Source organism: Anabrus simplex, chromosome 1 (genome assembly GCF_040414725.1).
Source record: "Anabrus simplex isolate iqAnaSimp1 chromosome 1, ASM4041472v1, whole genome shotgun sequence".
Classification (NCBI taxonomy): Eukaryota; Metazoa; Arthropoda; class Insecta; order Orthoptera; family Tettigoniidae; genus Anabrus; species Anabrus simplex.
Genome location: NC_090265.1, coordinates 1192276580 through 1192298286, shown reverse-complemented (window position 1 = coordinate 1192298286; position 21707 = coordinate 1192276580). Strand labels below are relative to the sequence as shown.

The 21707-nt window shown below is 36.5% G+C and overlaps 1 protein-coding gene across 3 annotated transcripts in view; it reads left to right on the top strand.

Annotated features, from left to right (window-relative positions):
- Sec16 (Secretory 16) overlaps positions 1 to 21707 on the top strand; it is a 753833-nt gene that overhangs the window by 693167 nt on the left and 38959 nt on the right. For 2 of the 3 annotated variants that reach the window (XM_067137539.2, XM_067137540.2), the window contains exon 27: positions 20248 to 20337. The exons of the other annotated variant lie outside the window; for it this stretch is intronic. In XM_067137539.2, the coding sequence (XP_066993640.2) occupies positions 20248 to 20337 (90 nt within the window). The remainder of the gene's footprint in view (positions 1 to 20247; positions 20338 to 21707) is intronic. 3 annotated transcript variants of the gene reach the window in all.

The following is a 21707-nucleotide window of genomic DNA, read 5'->3' as shown; positions in this document are numbered from 1 at the left end:
CGTACGTCTTCTTGGTCCATTGTACTTAGTAGACAGGAATAGCTGCTGTTTTGCTGTCCAGCAGTTGAATAGTGCATATTACATTCAAAATTCTTCTAAATTTAAATGAAAGTTTGGTGTCTGGATTAAATATTAAATTTTAAAGTAGCTGACGATATTCGATTAGCACTTTATTTATTTATTTATTTATTTATTTATTTATTTATTTATTTATTTATTTATTTATTTATTTATTTATTTATTTATTTATTTATTTATTTATAATTGGATTAAATACTCTCTTCTCTGACCCTTCAAAATATGCCACTTACATAAAAATATGCAGGCAAAACCACAATAATATGGAATTTGCTGATTTTTTGCAAGAAATTGGTAACAACGACTACCCCTCTATAGACGGTGACGGATCAGATGTTGCTGAACTACCAGCTAGAATTTTAGCACATGATATCTAGATTGAAATTTATAGCAAAACGCTCACTTCTGTGAAAGATGTCATCATTTACTCTAAAATTGCCATTCTTACGAGAACGAATCAAAAAAGTAAGTTACACTAGCTTGCCATGAGAGCACGCTGGGTGTTGTGACCATGGCCAATGCGTAGCAAGCTATAGTAACTGCTGACATGTCCGATAGGAAGTTTGGTGTGGTATCCCGTCGCGTTGTGTGTGCACAGCGGGCTAGGCTCAGTGGCGCGTCAACTGGATGTTCACTCCAAATTGAAGGTGCGTGCAAATGGGCTAAACTGCTCAATTGCACAGACGTTCATCGAGAAATCACTGCTGTATATGGTGAGCATGCAATTTCTCACGCAAGTATTGTAAAGTGGTGTAAGCAATTTGATGCACGGATCTCAAGAACAAATATCGCGAAGGCAGGCCCGCAATGTCCAGTACCGTTACAAATGTTGACCATGTGAATGGGATCATAGAGAGAATTGGCACATAACACTGCAGGAAATTGCCAGCATGCTGAACATTTCGTATGGCAGTGTGTTCTCCATTGTTCACCAGCACCTTTGATTTCGTAAACTGTTTTTACTTTGCAAAGGAAATTCAGTACATACACATTTCCATCATTATATGGAGTAATAATAGTCAAACATGTTTGAACTCGTTTGAGCCATCTTCAGTGAAAAAAAAGTTAGTTATTTACCTAATTGATGCTAAAAAATGTGTTAAAACATACTGAAGGAAAGAATGTAAAACAAAAGAGACATGACGGAATTAAAACAATTCAGTACATACACATTTCCATCATTAGATGGAGTAATAATCAACTCATTTGAGACATCTGCAGTGAAAAAAAAGTTCAAGTTACTTACATAATTGATGCTGAAAAATGTGTTAAGAAGAAAAGAATGAAAACAAATGAGACATGATGGAAACAAACAATAAGTGCTTATGGCGAGGTTGTGGACCTCTTAGTCTAAAACTGCAATGTGTTATAATAAAAAAACAAGACAAAATCACTGTGCTAAAAATTCAAGATGACAGTCTGTCTCCATTGAGTCACCATCACAAATAGTTAAGAGGGGAGCAAAAACTTGAGAAACTAAGTTTTAGGGGGAAAACGTGCCAGGTAAGATGTGTGTGACAGTGAAAAACCACCAATGAAGTTCAAATTTTTTTAATAGTTGGACTCTCGTAAGGCCTGACTTACCCAATTATAGCGGTTCCGTTCTCAATGATCATGTCCAGTAGTGGCTAGGTGAGTTTGCCTTATTTTTAAAACAGTCAGGAGGCCAGCGAAAAATTGAGAAGCTATGCTAGAGAAGATAACAAATGCCAGGTAAAATGTATGTGATACATAGTGGAAACCGTCAATGAAGTTCAAATCTGTAGTGGAAAAAATGAGGTATGGGAAACTTGGGGTAATAATTGAAAAATAAGTGTGAAAAAAAACTTTTAAACTTACTTATTAAATAGTTGTTCACAAGGGACAACATTTCCAGTCGTCACTGGCAATTTTGCAATGGTGTTCTGTGGGGAGCAACGAGTTTCTGTGGCAAATCATCACAGGGAATCAAACGTGGGTCCGCCACTTTACCCCAGAAACAAAGAGAACATTGATGGAATAGGTACACACCACATCACCACCACAAAAGAAGGCAAAGATCCAAACTTCAGCAGGAAAGTTAATGGCGACAGTATTCTTTGACATGGAGGTGGTGGTGCATGTGGAATTTATGCCGAAAGGGACGACAGTCAACTCGGCTTCGTATTGTCAAACACTGAAGCGGCTGCGTAAGGCAAGTAAGGAAAAGCGGCAGGGAAAATTGAGAGCCGGTGTGATTTTGTCGCACAATAACACAACACCTCACAGTTCAAGTGGGAGGTGTGGCAACATCCTCCATACAGTCCAGGCTTAGCGCCATGCTATTATCATGTGTTCAGTAAGCTGAAAAAGGATCTCGGTGGACGACTATTCCAAAACGATGAGGAGGTGAAAGCAGCTGTCTTCAGGTGGTTACATAGTGCTGGAGGTGATTTCTACATGTCTGGAATAGAAAAGTTGGTTGACCGTTCCGAGACATGTTTACAGTCTCTTGGGGACTATGTGGAAAAGTGAACTTACATTGTATGTTGTCATAGCCATGTTGTCTATGTGTAGGTGGTTTCATAAATGGCCATAACTTGGAAGTGTAACTTACTTTTTGATTCGCCTTTGAAATTTGAAAGTCATTGGGCTTATACCCGGTAGTTCAAAACCACACACTAGCGTCAACAGATTAATACTAAAGATGTAAGCTAGCTACTTCAATTTTCTACATAATATTTGAATTCCGTGGAATTAATAGTTTGCCTCCACAAATTCTTATCGTAAAACTTGGAGCCATAGTTGTGCTCCTTAGATATCAGAAGTTTCCCAGCGACTCCTAAACAGAACCAGATTAGGGCCTAATTGTAAGAAGTATGTATGAAAATTGTTTAGATTTGGAAATAAGTGGTGATAGAGCATGACAGAGAGCTCTAATCCCTCCAATTGACTTTACAATATCCGATAAAACACCATTTTCTTTCAAGAGGCATCAATTTCAAATTCGCTTGGCACTTTCTATCACGATCATTGAAACTCAGGGGATATGTAGGTTTGTATTTACCTCAGCCAGTTTTCAGCAATGGCCAGTTAAATGCTGCAATGTCAAGAGAGCGATATTTAAGTTGTAATAGTGCCAAAAGGTAATTGTACAAGGAATGTACTAAATGGTTGTGCAGATTGAGTCACGTAGCTATCAGCTTGCATTCGGGAGATAGTTGGTTTGAACCCCACTGTCGGCAGCCCTGAAGATGGTTTTCCGTGGTTTTCCATTTTCACATCAGGCAACTGCTGGTGCTGTATCTTAATTAAGGTCATGGTCGCTTCCTTTCCACTTCCAGCCATTTCCCATCCCATCGTCGCCGTAAGACCTACCTGTGTCAGTGCAACGTAAAGAAAATTGTAAAAAAAAAAAAAAAAAACGAGTACAACAAATGTCGTGTGTAAGGAAATCCTTCAATAAATATTTACCCCATTGACTGTCATGTCTTGACGGGTTTCAGCTGGTGTATATCCTACTGTATATGCATAAAGGTCTGTTTCATATCCACAGAAGAAAATGCTGAGATCTTTATGGACAACCCAAAAACTCCTCCCTCAATGAACAAATTTTTGGAAAGTTTCATCTCGTTACATTATACATTCATTAGATTTTTATAAAACTATTTCATTTTTGCATCTCAGAATTTAATACATTAAATCTGTTATTTATTACCAATTTCAGATGTAGTTCTTTTTATCTTGACACTATTTTTACTATTTCGTTTTCTCCATGTAATATTTTTTCTGCCGGTAGTATTGTTTTGAAATTTCTTGCAAATTATCTCATTAATCTTTTATGTAGCCTCAGATGCGTTACTACAGTGTCTCTACTTTCTCCTGGCTTTATGTAGGCCTATTGATGATTCAGGACTGCTTGGTTTGAACTGTAAAGTTTTTTATTTATTTTTAAATTCTTCTTTAAATATTAGTACTAATTACTCTACTAACTTATCATCTTAAGGATAACTCTTTCTGTTGATTATACTATGAAAACCCTTTGGGAATTTTAACATTTCATGTTACATGAAAAGTAGATCAATTTTGATAAGCCTAGATTTACAGTTGTTGCATTGACTGGAGTAATTATTATATATATTGCTTGTGGTTCTCAATAGGTAAGTAAAGAACAGATAGTCCGTTTGATTTTGTGTAATTTTTGTGTTTCCCTTCAACTTTGTTTTAACATTCTTTAAACAATGTGTTGATGAGCAATATTATATGATGAAAAAATTATAAAATACGGGTGTGATATTAGTATTTAGCATATATACCAAGTAATAAACTCTAAAGAAGATATAAAAGTATTACAATACTAGCACACAAGGAAAATGTTTTGTTTTGTTTTATTTCATTTTATTTTATTTTATTGCTTACGGCTTGCTTCCTAGCCTGGAATAGCACTGCTTGATGATCCAAGTTTCCTTTCACTTCATCTTGTTTGTTGCAAGTATATTTATTAAGCATGTTATGGATTTGGTTTTTATTGGCACTTTTGGTTACTAGCTTTACTAAACATACCTTGATGTATCTCATCTGAAGAATATATATTGTGAATTGTTATATAAATATATTAGAGATTTAACTCTTGTTTTATTAGTCAGATGTTAATGAAAATGATGTGTGATTCCAAAGACAGGAGAAAGATGAAACAAAAAGCAACAGTAAGGTTGAATTTTATATTGTGAAACCACAGTTTCCAAGTAACTAAGTAGTACCACACCAGTTGAGTATCAAATGACTACTGCATTAGAATTTGATTTTGGTAGTTTTAAATGGTTCACTTATACATTCATTTGCTCCTCGGTGTTTTAGTTCTTTCATTTTCTTTCCAATCATTTCATAAGAGTGGCTGTGGAAACATTTCAGTTACTAATTTTTAAATTATGTTCAGAATCGTGACCATTCTATTGTTAATGTTTTGTGGTACAAAAGCTATTGAAATTTTACATTCCCTTGTGTATCATCAAGAAACATCAAATTATCTCTGTATGTTTTTGAAAATGTTAGGATGGAAGGGAGAAGACACGGTTGCTTGTTCCAGAAAATTTTAAATTCTCTAGGGTGTGCAGTTTCCATTTTATATATATTACATAGGCATACTACAATTTTGTATATTGAAAAATTCTAATCATCATTTAGTTTGGATGTTGTTTAGGACCATGCTGCTTCACAAGAAAGTAGGATAACCAGAAAATAGCCAGAAAGAAAGTTGCACATAATGACCAGGAAGAGGTCAGGAATTTACTTTCTCTTCTGTGTATCAAGTAACTGAAACCACAGTTCACATATAAGAGGTTCATATGAAGCTTTTAATTGTGTGCAGCTTTAGCATAAAAACTAGTTGTTAAAGTTTATTTTTCAAACTGATTACTGAAACAAGGATATAAATCAGTGAAAAAAAGCTCATGTTAATATTTTCTTTGTTGTGTTGATTAAGAGATAGTGAATGAGAAATTGGTAATTTTCTTTCACCACTGCCAGTACTGCAATTATGATCATCTGTCCCAACAGATCTAGTTCCTTTCTAGCCTGGAAATTTGGTTGACTTCATGGTAACATTTCCTTAGATAATCATTTTTGGTGTTACAGAAGGAGTGATCGACCTTGTCATGTCAAAACTCTATCACAGTTTTGTCTCACTTACAGTATTTAATAATAAAAACCACAACAGAATTTCAACAATGCACTGTAATTTGATTTCAAAATTGGTGAAAACTGTTTGTGTTCAGAAACATTTGTGAACTTTTGAAGAGACCAGTTGATACAAGTGATGCAGTAAACAGTACTCAGGCAGGCTGTGAATCTTATAAAAATTTAGCTGGGAGCAATTGCTTTTTTAATCATAATTTGACTAAATTTATTGTTACTGCATATTTCTGTTTATTAGAAGTTGGTAAAAGAAAACAGAAAACATTGATTTTGTTTCTGAGCATGGATTTCTACTTGTGTACTACTCTACCGTGATTACATAGAAATGAACGTTTATGTTGATTTAAAATATTTTCTTATGTCATTATGAAATCGTTGCTGTAATACATAAGAACAGTTTGGTTTGATTTACCAATAAAGAAACTTTAGAATAAAGGAAAGATTTATTTCATCAGATAAGTTTAGGATATAACAGTACATACTCTGGATAAGTATATGATAATAAATCTCCTTGCCAAATTTGTTCATTGTTCACGAAATGTCAGGATTAATTGTCACTGTATTTTACAAAGTCAATTGTTTGCTGTCTCCATATCAGTATCTGAAAAGCATTTATATAAAGGATTTTGATGACCTAATAAATGCCAGAAAATGACCTGTAAAATGGTCTAAAAGTCTCAAAATAATGACTATAATGAGCAGGAAAATTACCAAAAGTATATACTGTATTTAAATATGTACCTGAGCATGCCATTATTAGAACAATGTGCAATCTATTGATATTAAAGAGAAAAAAAAGGATCCCATTCTCTTTCAGTACCAACTCAGTTAATACAACTTTTAAGTTGTTCAGTCAGTCAGAACACAAAATGTAACACTTAGAACACTATAACATACCTGTTAAAAATTCCACACTTATTATTGAATAAATGGCATGTTTTGTTCTATGAGAACATCCTCGCATTTTGTCAAACTATTTTTAACCATTCCTGTATGTGTACAATATTGTTTATGTTGCATAAACTTGTCGGAGATCGTGAATTGGTGATGTTCTAAACAAATGAGAAAAATTATATGAATGTAGAAGACTGTTATTGACACTTCAGTAAATTTGAGAATGTTTTCTTTACTTCTATCCAGCTTCACGTCTCTTACCTCTAGCGGTAACATCTTAATTGAGTCCACGTCACTTGCTTTAACTGTGGTTTTCTATCACAAACTTGTTTGTAGGGGCAGTAAGGGAGCAGAGGAGTTCATAAACTCCCGATTTAATAAAAAGGTCTATTTTGATTAGGTTGAATTTGCTGATGTGTGTTTGTAGCATGTTTTTCATTCTGAAGGCTACTCTTAGATTTTGTTTTTTTGAAAATTTTAACAATCTTATACCTGTTCTGGTTCATGTAATTGAAGATTATTGTACCATGTTGGTGGGGTAAATGTGTAACTTTTTGATGATAATAATAAATAAAATCATGAATAAAAATATATAAATAAAATTACTCAAAAACTTAATAAAATTAATAAGCATAATTAACCGAAATGTCCGTAGTATGGGCGCCAGAGTTCACCAGAATGGATCCCTCGAATTTAGATAAGAGCATGATAAACTTTATATCCCAGGGCGTGTACATAATGCTGCGTACTGGTACATCTGCTGCAGGCCTTACCTAACCTCCTGAAAACGACTAATTAGGTAGGAACTGCACCTAGGTTCATCAATAACTCCACTGATTCTAAAATAGCTAACTATATTCTGAACAAATTCCGTGCATGAGCACCTCATCAACATACAACATTGTACATATAATACACACATAAAATATTGCTGGAAGACTCCATTACAACAACAACAATAATGAAAATCGTGCGAAAACGAAAGCGAGAACTAAGCTACCATTTGTAGATAGTCCGATGAACAATGTACATGTATGAAGATAAATACCCTTCACTGTCTCTATATCAATTCGACTTACCAATTCTCATAATCGGCAGTTATCACATCACACAGATACTGTACCTTGTACTACTGTGTTCACATATTTTAACACTTGTTGTAAAGATATATACACACGTCTGTCGAACCTGAACATAAATTTATGGAAAGTCTGAGATAGCTTTCACCAACATATAATGCTAGGCCACCACAAGTGCTACAATACTTAATGCGCAAGCACTCTCCACAATCATCCACTTTCCACAAACATAACAAGACTACGCTCCACGAACGTTTGAAGTCCAGTCTGTTGCAGCCGTGTCACTCCAGTACCGTGTATCAGCACTACTTCCTTCTCGTACAGTGCGTCAGTTGTAGTTCTAGAAGTAAGTATACTTACTTCTTGATTAAACATCGATACGGTCATGAAATGGACAACTTGTAATAAGTTGTAGTTCTGTTATACAGTGTCACTGGTGGTAGTTGTCTTCCTTCTCGTTCCTTTACAATCACCTCGGTTACCGCCGTATGATCAACCTTTATAGACATCAACATCCCCCTCCTCTCAGATGATACGTCTGGATTGGTCCTTGCCCACCAGTTATGAGTGATCTCTAGTCAAGACCCAGCCCTGAACTCATACTTGGTCTCAAGACAATAACAAACGCTCGGGTATATCATATGAGTCATACGAACTTCCCTAATACAACAACAAGCTCATCTCATCAGGCTGGAATATATACATGACTCATTGAATATCCCGACACAAGTACATCACAACAAACACTGGGGTATCCACATGACTCAACCAAATTACCAGAGTTATTAAAGCAATGTTTTCCCACTCGTGCAAAACAAATTACTCATACCTACATATGTGGATATCTTCCAGCTTACCAATATAAATGGCAAAATATACAAATGAAATACTGATAATAATAATAATAATAAATCGAATACTGACAATAATATCTCTAACTTCTACATATAATTCGGGGGTGTGATATATGTACTATCACAAATGTATAAGACAAACCTGGTAGCATCCTATTTCTAAAATTTAGTAGTGAAGCACTAAAACTACACATTTAAACACACACGATTGCCGAGCTCACAACTTATACAAGTACACAGGACACAGACATACATGATTCACGCTCTCTCTTTTAGTTTCTCATGTTTTATCTACAATGACACACACAGCATCTTCAATCACTTACGCTACACTCACTCCAGTCACACTCGTTTTCACTGTATCTGTTGTCCACTCAGTCCGTCGAACTCCACTCACAGCCCCATCTTGGCACCCAGTGTTGTCCTCCACACTGCAAAGGACAGGCCACGTCCTCTTCCAGCAGCTGGTCCAAGACATCACATGCCCGACAACAGGCACACAGAAACGAGTCCTCGGCTCCAACAGATTGACACCTTAGCCCAGGCTGTCACTAACACACTGACTGCACTCTTCGCTAACTCAATGAGTCCACACATTGGACTCACTACACTAGCTGAACTTCACCAACTAAATGAACCCTGTAGGTTGCGCCTGACTTAAATACCTAGGCCCACACCATCTGGATGCTTCCAGAAGGAACACGCCTCCCAGAGTCTTCCCAAAGGCGAATATTCTGCACTCCGTCCAGATTCTTCTATAACATCGGAAGCCTCCTATGAGTGAGCCGGATGATCCACATAGCAGCGGTGGGAGCAATGACCAATCCACAAGCGACTGTCCTCCACCTGGTGACGGGACTAGGGAGAGAGTGGACCTTCCTTGGTGATGAGCATGCGTTTGGAGTTGGCTAGATTGCACTACTTCCCATGGTTGTACATTGGCATGGTGGACACAGTGGCGCACCATGCCACATTATGTATTTCTTGTTTTCAGGTGTAGTTTTTCTTTGCTTCTTTAATAATCGATCTACTGTATCAGGTGGGTAGTTGTTTTCTTTCGTGATTTGTTTTATGCCTGTATTTCGTTTCTGAAATCTCTAAATAAAATCAGAGTGTATGAAATCATATGTCAAGAACCAAACTGGAATGCCACATATACAGGCCAAACAAAACTCAATTTCCACACTACAGACAATGAACACAAAAATGCTGTTAGACACAAACGCCATTCAGCCTTCAGAAAACACGCATATGACAGCTCCCACCATTTCAGAGACATCAACACAGATTTAAAATTGTACACATTGAAAATAAAACTAAATCATTATGCTTAAATGTAAAGGAGGCAATAAAAATACATATCACACAAAGCCAACCAAACCAACCTGCAAATGATAAATATCATTATTGATCCGTATTGAAGATACTATATGTAGGATGCTAAATAGTTTATTATGTCACCTATTCATTACATTAGAAATTTTAAACATTTAGGAATTTATCATTAATTTCCATATGAGACATGTTTTGCCCTTCCTTCAGGGCATCATCATAGTACTGCCTCAAGTCATAAATCAGGTACCTGATTTGTAATTAAATTGTAAATACTAAAATATAAAATTGACATATTACAGTGGGAAAGTCAAGGGAGAAACAATGTTCAATGATGATATAGAAAACAATATATCAGCCATTGGCTGTAAATTATCAGTTGTGAAGGATAACAGCGTCAAAATGTTAGGGTATTCCTACAAAGGATGACTTAACATATTGACATGGGGCCGTTTAAGGGAAAGATCAGAGAATTGCACTAAAAGGTAAGACCACAGGGTATTTGACAGTGTCTAGCAGCAATGGTCCATATGAACTGTTACTAAAATTTAATTAAGAAACAGTGTTCTCAATGACCTTTCGTTTCGACTACACTGAAATTATGCCTAAACATTACGACACCCAAAGAAGTTTCCTTCCATGCCAGCCAAATTCACCGTTGCTTTCGGAGACATAGTCACGAACCCGGGACTTCAACCTGACAGCTTCCAGTATGACTATTGCCTAATAGAACCTCATTTGGCAATCTTTAAAAAATGTTGGAATATTTTTCTTAGCAGTCCAATAATTGTGAACTGAGGTCAGACCACACTGCATATTACTGTGCAGTTGTCTTGTTAATACTCCAATCATCAACCAAAAGCAGAAATAATGTGATACACATTGGTGCCAGACATTTTGTATCCTTTCTCCCCAAACTGCTCCCTTGTAAATATATGTTCTAAGCTTGTAATTTCCCAACTGTTCAATAGGATAACCTAAATATTACTGTGTAGTTGCCCTGTCAAACTGTGATCGTCAACCAGTGGCAGTAATTAGTGTATGAACATTGGTGCCAGACATTTGTACCCTTTCTCCCCTATCTGCTTCCATGTAAATATATAAACTTTGTAATTTCCTAAGATTTTCTAATAGAGTAGCGTCAGTGATTCTTCGGACCACCACTGCCGGACACTGCTAAAATACTCTGTGGTTTTACGCATTGGTGCTGACTACTGTGCCTATAAATAAGTTAATGTAACCCCTTTAAACTCCATTTATTAAAGAACATTGTTTTCGCAAAGAACACTGTTTCTTTATGAAATTTTAGTAACAGTTCATATGGACCATTGCTGCTAGACACTGTCAAATATCCTGTAGTCTTACCTTTTAGTGCAATTCATTGATCTTTCCCTTAAACGGCCCCTGCCAATATGTTAAGTCACTCTTTGTAGGACATACCCTAACATTTTGATGCTGTTATCCTTCACAACGGATAATTTACAGCCAACGGCTGATATATTGTTATCTATATCATCATTGAACATTGTTTTTGGCTTGACTTTCCCACTGTAATACGTCAATTTTATATCTTAGTATTAACAACTTAATTACAAATCAGGTACCTGATTTATGACTTGAGGCAGTACTATGACTGATGATGCCCTCAAAGAAGGGTGAAACACATATCATATGGAAATAATGATAAATTCCTAAATGTTTAAAATTTCTGATGTATGAATAGGTGACCTAATAAACTATTTAGCATCCTACAAACCAACCTGAGCGAAAATATCTTCCCTCCCCTGTCTTTGCACTACTAAATAAATTCTAAATTAGTAAAACAACATTTCACACAGTGTTTCATTAGCTCTTAATCTCACTGGAGGTTACTATGAAACAATGTACGTCTGGAATTCGATGAATTTAGGCAATAGCTCACCACTAACTACAATTTTGTAAGCAATATTTTATCACAAAAGTAAAGTCATACTCTTTAGTTCATTGCTGCTCTTTTTCGTTCTTCTTCCAGAATCATTATCATGCTTTCGTTTTCTAATATTCATCAACATAGATAGACTATGGTTATATAACACACCCCTCTCCTCACTGAACAGAGTTGTTTTCCGTCTGCCAATCAAACCATCGTCAATGATCACACATATCTGAAAAATTCTCGCTCATCACTAGAAACCATTTAGTAGGCTATTTTACTAAGTACTCTTTAATTTATTGCTGCATTTTTTTTTAATTTCCTTCCAAAATTATTATCATGCATTCATTTTCTATTGTACATGAACATAAATAGACTCTGGTCATATAGCACACTCCTCTCCCTGCTGAATAGAGTTGGTTCCCCTCTGCTCCCTTACCACCCCTACAGACTAGTTTGTGTTAGCAAACTACAGGTGAAGGAAGTGATCTGGATTTAATCCAGCTGTTGTTGCTAGATGTAGTGGACATGAAGCTGGTTATAAGTACAGAATACTTTCTCAATAATAGACTTTTACATTCATATAATTTGTCTCATTTGTTCACAATATCACCAATTCACAATTATTGACAAGTTTATGCAACGTAAACAATATTGTGCTTATATAGGCATGGATAATGATTTACCTTTTAGCAATATTTTGGTTTCAACAAAACATATAACCAATATAAGTAATATAAGTTTTTCAGTCTGTCAGAAAACAAAATACAACAATAAAACATACCTGTAAAAAAAAAAAAAAAAGCTACACCTATTATTGAAAGAATGACATGGTTTGTTCTGCAGCAATATTATAACAGAGATAACTAGACTAACAAGGGACACCTTTGACCTTGAACGCTCGGAACCGCACAAAACCATGCTTAGAATAACAAGCAGTTATAAACAAAACAGTGGTGTGCGTCATTTCCATGCAAACCGTTGCATTCTACCTCAAGTAACATTTTAATAGAGAGAAACAAAGTAACAAGCTATCAATACCATAGGAAGGAAATTATATGTAATTTAATGGCGTCAGTGTATCATTACATTTTCAATCAGCAGCGCCCAAAACTCTCTGCTTAAAGTACTTATATAGCGCAAAACACACACATACAGCAGTACCACACACCTGAAAGTACTTATATTAGTCCTCAAAGTGTAGATGCGGGATTTCAATGAAGTGGTTAAAACAAAGTAGGAGAGAACATTGTGCGCACCTCACTAAAGCCACATTATCACATTCCAAATCACTTTCACATTCACGCAGTCCAGTATCAAAAGCCACACTAATTACATTTTCAAATTATGTTGTTGGTATGTCAGTGTCGTAACCTGGCTTTTGCCAAGCATATTGCAACTTAGGCTTATACATAGTTGCAGCATATTGATTGTAAATCACAGAGTGAAGTTTCACGATGAAATAATGATCATGTGCCTTCACTTGTAGTTTGGCACCTTGTAGTCTTGCAAAATCAGTAATCCTTCTGGTATAGAGTTTATATTGCCGAAAGAAGTAAACATCAAGGGGTTGGCAATATTTTGTTGTTTTCGGTGGCAATATCTTCAGCGTAACATCTTTGTTTGGAAAACTTGCATCTAGAAGGGTATGATCCATATGACCTGCCCAGGAATCACCAATAGGCTCTTTTCATTTGTTACATATTCGCCAAGGACTGAAGTTAGAAGATGTTTCATGTGTTCTTTAGTCATTTTTCCACTTTTGCTTGCCTCCACATGAATGTTTCGTGGACAGGTTGTTTCAAGATTCTTTAAAATATTTGGACTGAAAGTGCCTTGTGTCTCTTAAAAACAGATGTACAACTTGTTTGCTAGTCTGCCTGCCATTGATAAAGCCACATCAATTGTGTAACTATGGGTAGAGATATGTACAGACTGCAACACACTACCTGTAGTTTTCTCTCCTCTGTAGTACAGTGTTGATGCTGAAGACATTTCGTACTGCAATTAACTGTTCCAAACATTACCTTTCGCACACCCTCCTCTGTTATAAACATGTTCACTTCTTTCACAAACTGTTGTGCCTTCTGACGTATAATATTATCGTCTTCTATGTCCTTATGTGTGACATATGACATATGCCTGGTTGAAATGCCATATCCAGCCTTGAGATGGTCGATAAAGGAAATGGAAGCTTTGAAATTGACCAAGCCAACCATTTTAGCACCTTCTGGTGCCCACATCTGCAGATGCCAATAATGAACTGTAGATCCATACCTCCTTGCACCATCAAATTGCGATATTACATACTCTTTTATAGTTTGTAATTGCGACAGTCTGTTTCCTTTGAAATGAGCACCTGCTCCCCATTTCCTAGACACATAATTTAGAATTAATGTGCAATTTGATTTACTTTTGATGCACTTATAGAGCTTCATTACTTTGCTATAGGAATTGAAGCCATGATTGTAATAGTCCTCATAAATGTTCTCTAGTACACTGTCATCAATATCTTTTAATACACTGGACCTTGTCTTTGTCACCGGTGGTGAGTTGATAGTCGGTGGAATCATTTAATTCTTGACTTGTCAAAAGAAACTAAGAAACTGACATTTTTGAAGAATTTGATTTTAAAAATTTGTTGTTTTTAAAAAAAAATTGTGTGTTTTTATTTCTGGTGAAATTGTGTGATTTTTAAGAATTTTCAGGACTCACAGAAAAGACAATTATTTACTTAATCATTGAGTGTTAAAAGAAAAGACAGTGATATTGGAGATCTCCAGTAATATGTTTGTTGTAACCCATTTTTTGTATCACCCTGTAGTTGCCTTGTGGAGGCTTCAATCACGAAATCGTTGAGTTTTGCAATCGAAACCTCTAGAATAATTTCCCACATTACCATATATGGTGCTGTAATGCTATTGGCAAAAATAACACTGAATTGTATTGGTGAAACTTCGGGTCGAAACATAGGTAGCTTCCCTGACAGGCTGTTTGAGTGTTTCTCAGTTTCCGGCCTTTTGGCTCCTTAGCAGGAGCAGGCTCTGTTCAGCGTCTTTGGTTTTCGTACGTCTTAACGATCGGACGCACCTTGTTAGGTGGTAGCAGAGCGTGGTTCAGTTGTTTACCCGCCCCCCCCCCCCCTTTTGCAGAAGAGAGCACATAATACATACGTACATATAAAACAAGTCATTATTTGATAATGCAAAATAACAAACCTGAACGAACGTCAGTCGATGTATCAGGAAAACATTTTAAATTTCGACAACACATGGCTACGCAGGATAACCAACATGACAACTATAGGAAGGATAGATGGGAAGCAGGCTGGGAAACCCTACAGAGGACGAGATCTTACATGATGTTGTAGGGAAAGAAACATGATAACATTAACCCTTTTGTTTGATTTACTCACAATAAAGAATTTTAACAAGATCTAAATCACCAATAAAAAGGATAACATAATCAATTTAAAAAAATTAAATCGAACCACGAGGTTCCTATCGGTGGTTCTTCAGAAAATCAAATACCAACACAACATTACAATCACTTTAAAGGAGGTGAGTATAACTTCGATAATGAAATTTACAAGGAGAATTTAACGGGGAATATGACATAATTACGATTATCTTACAAGGCAAATCCAAAGAGTTTTTACAAGAAAACATGACAAAACAACCAAAATTTAAATTTAGCGCAGAGGCCTTTGGAGGTGCAGTCCTCTCCTAATACACATCAGTGAGGGACGCATAGCTCAACAGGTGTACACTAAATTGACGCGGAATAACTGGAGGCAACCCGAATGGAAAAATTAAAATTTACATTTACTCAAAAGGTTAATAAAAGGAATTGCCTCCAAAACAAAGGATATGCCTAGCTAACGAACTAAGGCATTACAAAATCAAACAGTGAAAAAACCAGGGTCTAAGGTAAACTCCGCACAAATGAATTTACGTTTTAATTTAACACTTGAGAAAAGAAAACGCTTACCCCGGGATGGCTGGAGCCGGTAAGCAGACCACCTAACAAGGTGCGTCCGATCATTAAGACGTACGAAAACCAAAGATGCTGAACAGAACCCTTGCTAAGGAGCCAAAAGGCCGGAAATAGAGAAATACTCAAACAGCCAATCAGGGAAGCTACCTATGTTTCGACCCGAAGTTTCACCAATACAATTCAGTGTTATTTTCGCCAATAGCATTACAGCACCATATATGGTAATGTGGGAAATTATTCTAGAGGTTTTGATTGCAAAACTCAGCGATTTTGTGATCGAAGCTCCACGTGGCAACTACAGAGTGATACAAAAAATGGGTTACAACAAACATATTACTGGAGATCTCCAATATCAATGTCTTTTCTTTTAACACTCAATGATTAAGTAAATAATTGTCTCTTCTGTGAGTCCTGGAAATTCTTTAAAATCACACAATTTCACCAGAAATAAAAACACACACATTTTTTTTACAACAAAAAAAAAAAATGTAATCAAATTCTTCAAAAGTGTCAGTTTCTTAGTTTCTTTTGACAAGTCAAGAATTAAATGATTCCACCGACTATCAACTCATCACCAGTGACAATCTTTTTTGGTGGAGAGAGTTCGTGCTCACTTTGACTTGACTGTTCCTGTTGCTCTGGAGATGAATGTTGTGTACTGCGTGAAGAGCCACCTTCGGGTTCAAGTTCCTCCTGTCCTTCAAAATCCTTATATCTATCCAGTGTAACGTCATGTATTTCTGTGTCATAGCCATTATATTTCTGAATTATTATGTTATATAATATATCCGTGAACTCCATATCCTCAGCCCCGGTGTCATTTCCATATTCAGCACGTCACAACTTGGTCCCTAATATTTGGACCACATGCGTAGGATTAATTCTCTTCTTGATGTCACTGCACTGTACACAGTTTACACAGTAACTCGCTTGTGAACCCTCCAAGAGACAAATACGTATTGCAGCTATACCACTCACGCAACTGGAGCACTGGTTAGTGCAGCTACACTATATCACCGTTTAGTGGCGCTAGCAGACGAGTGCGGAGTTTTGTATGGAAATGAAGCACACCACTGTTTTGTTTGTGATTGCTTGTTTTCTAAGCATGGTTTAGTGCAGTTCCAAGCATTCGAGGTCAAAGGTGTCCCTTGTAAGTAGGGAGGTGCAGGTTGGAAAGAAATAGTTAGAAATGGTTGAGGAAATAAGGAGAAATTGAAGGAACCTACTAGGAAATTGAATCTAGCAAACAAGTCAACAAGGGATGGCATGATGTCAAGAATAATTGGCAGTCATATGAATGTTATTGAAAAATGGAAGGGTAAGTAGAGGTACTTTAAGACAAAAACTGTTCCAAGAAGAACATTCCAGGAATCATTAATGAAATGGGGTGGGGTGTATATATGAGGATTTGCAGGAAACAGAAATATTTAGTCAGCACTATGTGAATATTGTTGGTTACAAGGATAATTTTCATTCAGTTGTGAGCATACTTCCTTCCAAGCTTGGAAAATTCAGCTGCCTGTCTTTGTACAGTACTCCTCAATTTTTTTGTTCCTAAGCACTGATCTTTCTTTAACAAGCATAGTTAATAGTTTACTGTCAATATTTAAGTTTACACTCATTATAATAAAAAAAATATCACAGATACTCTTTTAAACTTGCACTCAATCTTGCTGCCAGATGATCACTGATGGCGAGTTCGCCAGCTCTTTGACACATGCTTCTGCTATTGTATGTTCCACTGATAACACGGTGTACCGTCCAGCTGCCGTCTCCACAGTGGGAATCCGGTTCTGCATCTGGCAGTCAAAACTTTAAATTTACCCTGACGGATAGTAAACAATCTCCCGTTTGTAACAGTGTTTCAGTGTCAGTCTGGTAAATCTGCCGAACCGGCAGACAGGAAAAATTCATGTCGTGGATAAGGGCCATGAAAGGAATGTAGATTAAAGACTCACTAGGCCTTCTAAGCCTAATACTGTCAGGGTTGAAAAAGAACGAGAGTTGATCAAGGGAGGTCAGATAGGGGAGATGGAAACGAGGAGTCTGGCACAAGTAAGTGTAAGCAATGCCAAACTCAACTAGGGGAACTTCGATTGCTATCCTATGTTCCAAAGTTCAGAGTCTCTAATCCCCCTTTCAGTCGCCTCGTACGTTTGGTAATGATACATGTGGGTGCTAAGACATAAGGGGATTCAGGGCAATGAAGGGGCTCTCAGGTTGGCTCAGATCTTATTCATAGAACCTGAGCTTGTATTTGGTCTTTCCTATAGACCAATTAAGGAGGTCAAAGAGTAGATAATGAGCAGTATTAAAAAGTACTGGGAATCATTTGAAGGATAATAATAACATGGCCTCAGCTACCATGTGCAAGCATTTAAATTTGACACCATCTGGCTGCTTGCTTGTCAATTTCAATGTTCGGCTTTAATCTAGGCCTACTAGATGGCAGAGTAAACTGAATATCTCTTGGGCATCTAAGGCTGAGAATTAATTTTGTCGGGTAAACATCAAATGAGGCCATTAAAATAACAGGTGTGTGCACCAAAAGCTAGTTTCGAGAAAACCACATTTAATGTTTTGCTAAGTTTCACACAGAGAAACATCTACTTACACAGTAAAATATTTGATTAAAATATTGTACACTGTCCAGAAATGAACCAGCAGGTATTACTTCTGTAAAGTATAAAGTACAATTTCACAGATATTCTAGGATTTTGGACACTAATTTTATATCATTTGTAACTTGTATTTAAATGAATGACTTTTAAACTACTTTGCCCAATCTGTAAGAAGGCCTGTCTGTTACACACGATCTTATCACATCCACACTTAGTTTATTTAAAAAGCTGGTCTGTAAATTGTAATCCCCTATTTCCCAAAATTCTCAAAATATTTTATGTTTCATCTCGACCCTCTTTCTTGAAACAACCACACCAACAAGGAGGCCCTGCTTCCTTTACACTTACAACATTTTTAGTTTTTGAACTTAAATAATCATCACCTACATTCCTCTTTTTCTTGGCCACGTTTATTTTACATTTGTTTTTCTGTACACAGTGTTTTGTAGGAGGACTTACATGATGAGAAGGAGAAACACTGTCTAATGCTTGTGCTTAATAAAAATAAATTTTAATGAAAAGTCTATACTACAAGTTTCATTCCTTGAATGATAATGGTTAAATCTAGTACAAATCTAGTAAAGTACAAATTTCAATACACAGTACTAAATACAACAAATAAATATTACTGCATGACTGCATGATACCGAGAATGAGTGTTATAACTAGATTTTGAAGCCAAAAAAACTAAATTTCAGCTTTTCAGTTGAACTTTCAAGCAGATACCACCTTACAAGAAAGATTAAATCTAAAACAACAAATATCCATTAAAATACCTAAGGATTTCATGAGGTTGGAAGGGTTTGAAAGGCTGAAAACAAATAACACCCTCTGTTAAGAGATTTATTGCCCAATGCTGTTAAATAAATAGTAGCTATCACAGGGTATCGACTGGCCAGCGGGCTATTTCATACGCTTTTGCTATTCTTGAGATTGAGCTGCAGCGCATAAGATCGAATGGCACGCTATATTCAAATGGAAGTTTCATTCACAATTGAAGCATATCGGGCATTCACACTTGACAGCCATGAAATAGTACACTTCGTACTATATGTTGCGAGAAAAAACGAAAAAGCATACTTTGGCGCATACACCTCTGCTATTCTAAGTCCCTCACATGTGTTACCACAGATCTTTTACATGTTACATGTAAGTACACAAAAGCTCATGAAAAGGAGCATGTTCAAGGAGGGCTGCTACGTGTGAGCTGAAAAAATCGAAAATGGATAACCAATCTGCTCACTTGTCGTGGAGTAACGGGACATTTGTACAACATTAGAGGTGCTGTGAATTCCTCTTGTGTAAGATATCATGAAGCATATAAAACTGCCAAACACAACATATACTTCGTGAATGTAAGGCCCAAGTCGCTTCCAGGAGTCACTTTGTATTAAACACTCAAACGTCCTCTTTAATTGGCCTACAGCATTCATCATTCACTGTAGTATCATACAGAAAGATTGAATTGAGGAAAGCACAATAGATCTAAATGGTCACAGTGCAAGGTTATCCAGTGATCCCTCTGTTGTAACCTTACCAAACCTGGATTACTTAAATAGGTAATAACTTACACTGCATTTTTATACATTAATTTGATTTACCTGTGATCAACAGTTTGAGTTTGTGTGTAGGTAGAGTTTGGTGGGTATATTGCAATACTTTGAAGTTTTAGGAATAGCTGTGGGAAGACACAAACCAAAATTCAAACTTACCGTACTTCTTTGCCAATAAACAATTTATTCATTCTTCTGTGAAATACATCAAGTTATGAATCTCATGGCTTTGTGTCTGTCTGTGTTGACTGGAGGGCTGTTGTGTTGCTTGCACAGTTGTCTAGGTGGAGTTCTACCAGTTCCCTGTCCAGGGAAGTTCAGAAGTACATGTCAAATACTGCCAACCGACCATCTCGGCATCATCAAGTAAGTACCCTTTTTAAAGTTTTTCAATTTTATTTTATTCTTTTCAATTTTTATACTGAAAGCAACAAACCAGAAATTGGATAGTAATTAGTTAGTGGTCACATCTTTATGGATATCAACTTTTCACTTATTACTTATGGTAGGCCTTGTCAAAGTTTGGCAGTCGGATAGAATTTACCTCTCATTATATATAGGTGGAAAGGTGCATGTGTATTCACTGCACTCTCCATATTTCTGGATAAATGATGCTATGGCTGAACAGCTGACTCTTCCTGTTTCTCTGAGTATTAGGAACCAAGCTTTGCATTGTAAATAAGCATTTAATCAGTGGGTGGTGGCCAGAATGTTTTCTCTGAGTGTATGTCACTATGGCAGCCTTCTCAAGTTGGTTTAGATTATTATGGTAGTTTCTAGTGCCGGACAGCTGAAACTAAGCTCTATGAAATGAGTGTGTGACGTAGCTGACTCATGGTTATCTGGTTGCATAAGCGGGGGGGGAAATCTGCTCATATCCGAAAAGTATCTTAATAGTTCATTTTCAATTGAATTTCATGCATATTTTATTAACATTCCAAGCAAACAGCAACATCAGGGAATATAGTCCTCATACTGCCCAAAAGACAACATAGATCCATAGAAAGGAACATCTGTTTACCTTCCATACTATCCATTTACTATGTAACTGTTTTATAAAGTGCTATGGAATCACCCTTGCCTTCACCACCAGTTCAGAAGTAGGCAAGCAGTTGCATAAACCTAAGAATCAATGGAATGTTCCTTTCCCACTCCAAAGTGGTTTAATACATTCCTTGGTCTCGGCCTGTATTAATACCAGAATTAAGGAACACAAGTGGTGATGATTATTGTTTAAAGAGGATGTACAACCTTGCAACCATCCTCATGGTTAACTGTTAACGTAATCAACCTGCAAATTCTGCTGTAGTTGAACATACACTTAATCACCTAAACCACAATATAAAATGCAACAAAACCAATGTTTCGCTTGCTGCGTACTAATTCCATGATTATGTACATCAAAAGACAATAAGTTAGAAAAGCTGTAACAACTTCATTTGCCAAAAGAAGGCCTGAACTTGAGTAATCATGCTCCCTGTATGTGGATACAGCCAGTAGCTTGAACACATGATCATTTCTCTACAAAACAGGCTGCACAGCAAATGCATACATTCTCACCCACTGACCCCAGAATGTCTACACAGGGGCTACTGCATAGAAGGTGAAACATTGACATTCACCAAAATATAAACATGGCCTTACAGCCTGAAAGACAATAAACTTTCCATTAGGTGTGAGAGGCTGCATTAGTACAAACCAAAAATTGTATTATTCAAATCCCTACATAGTACTTC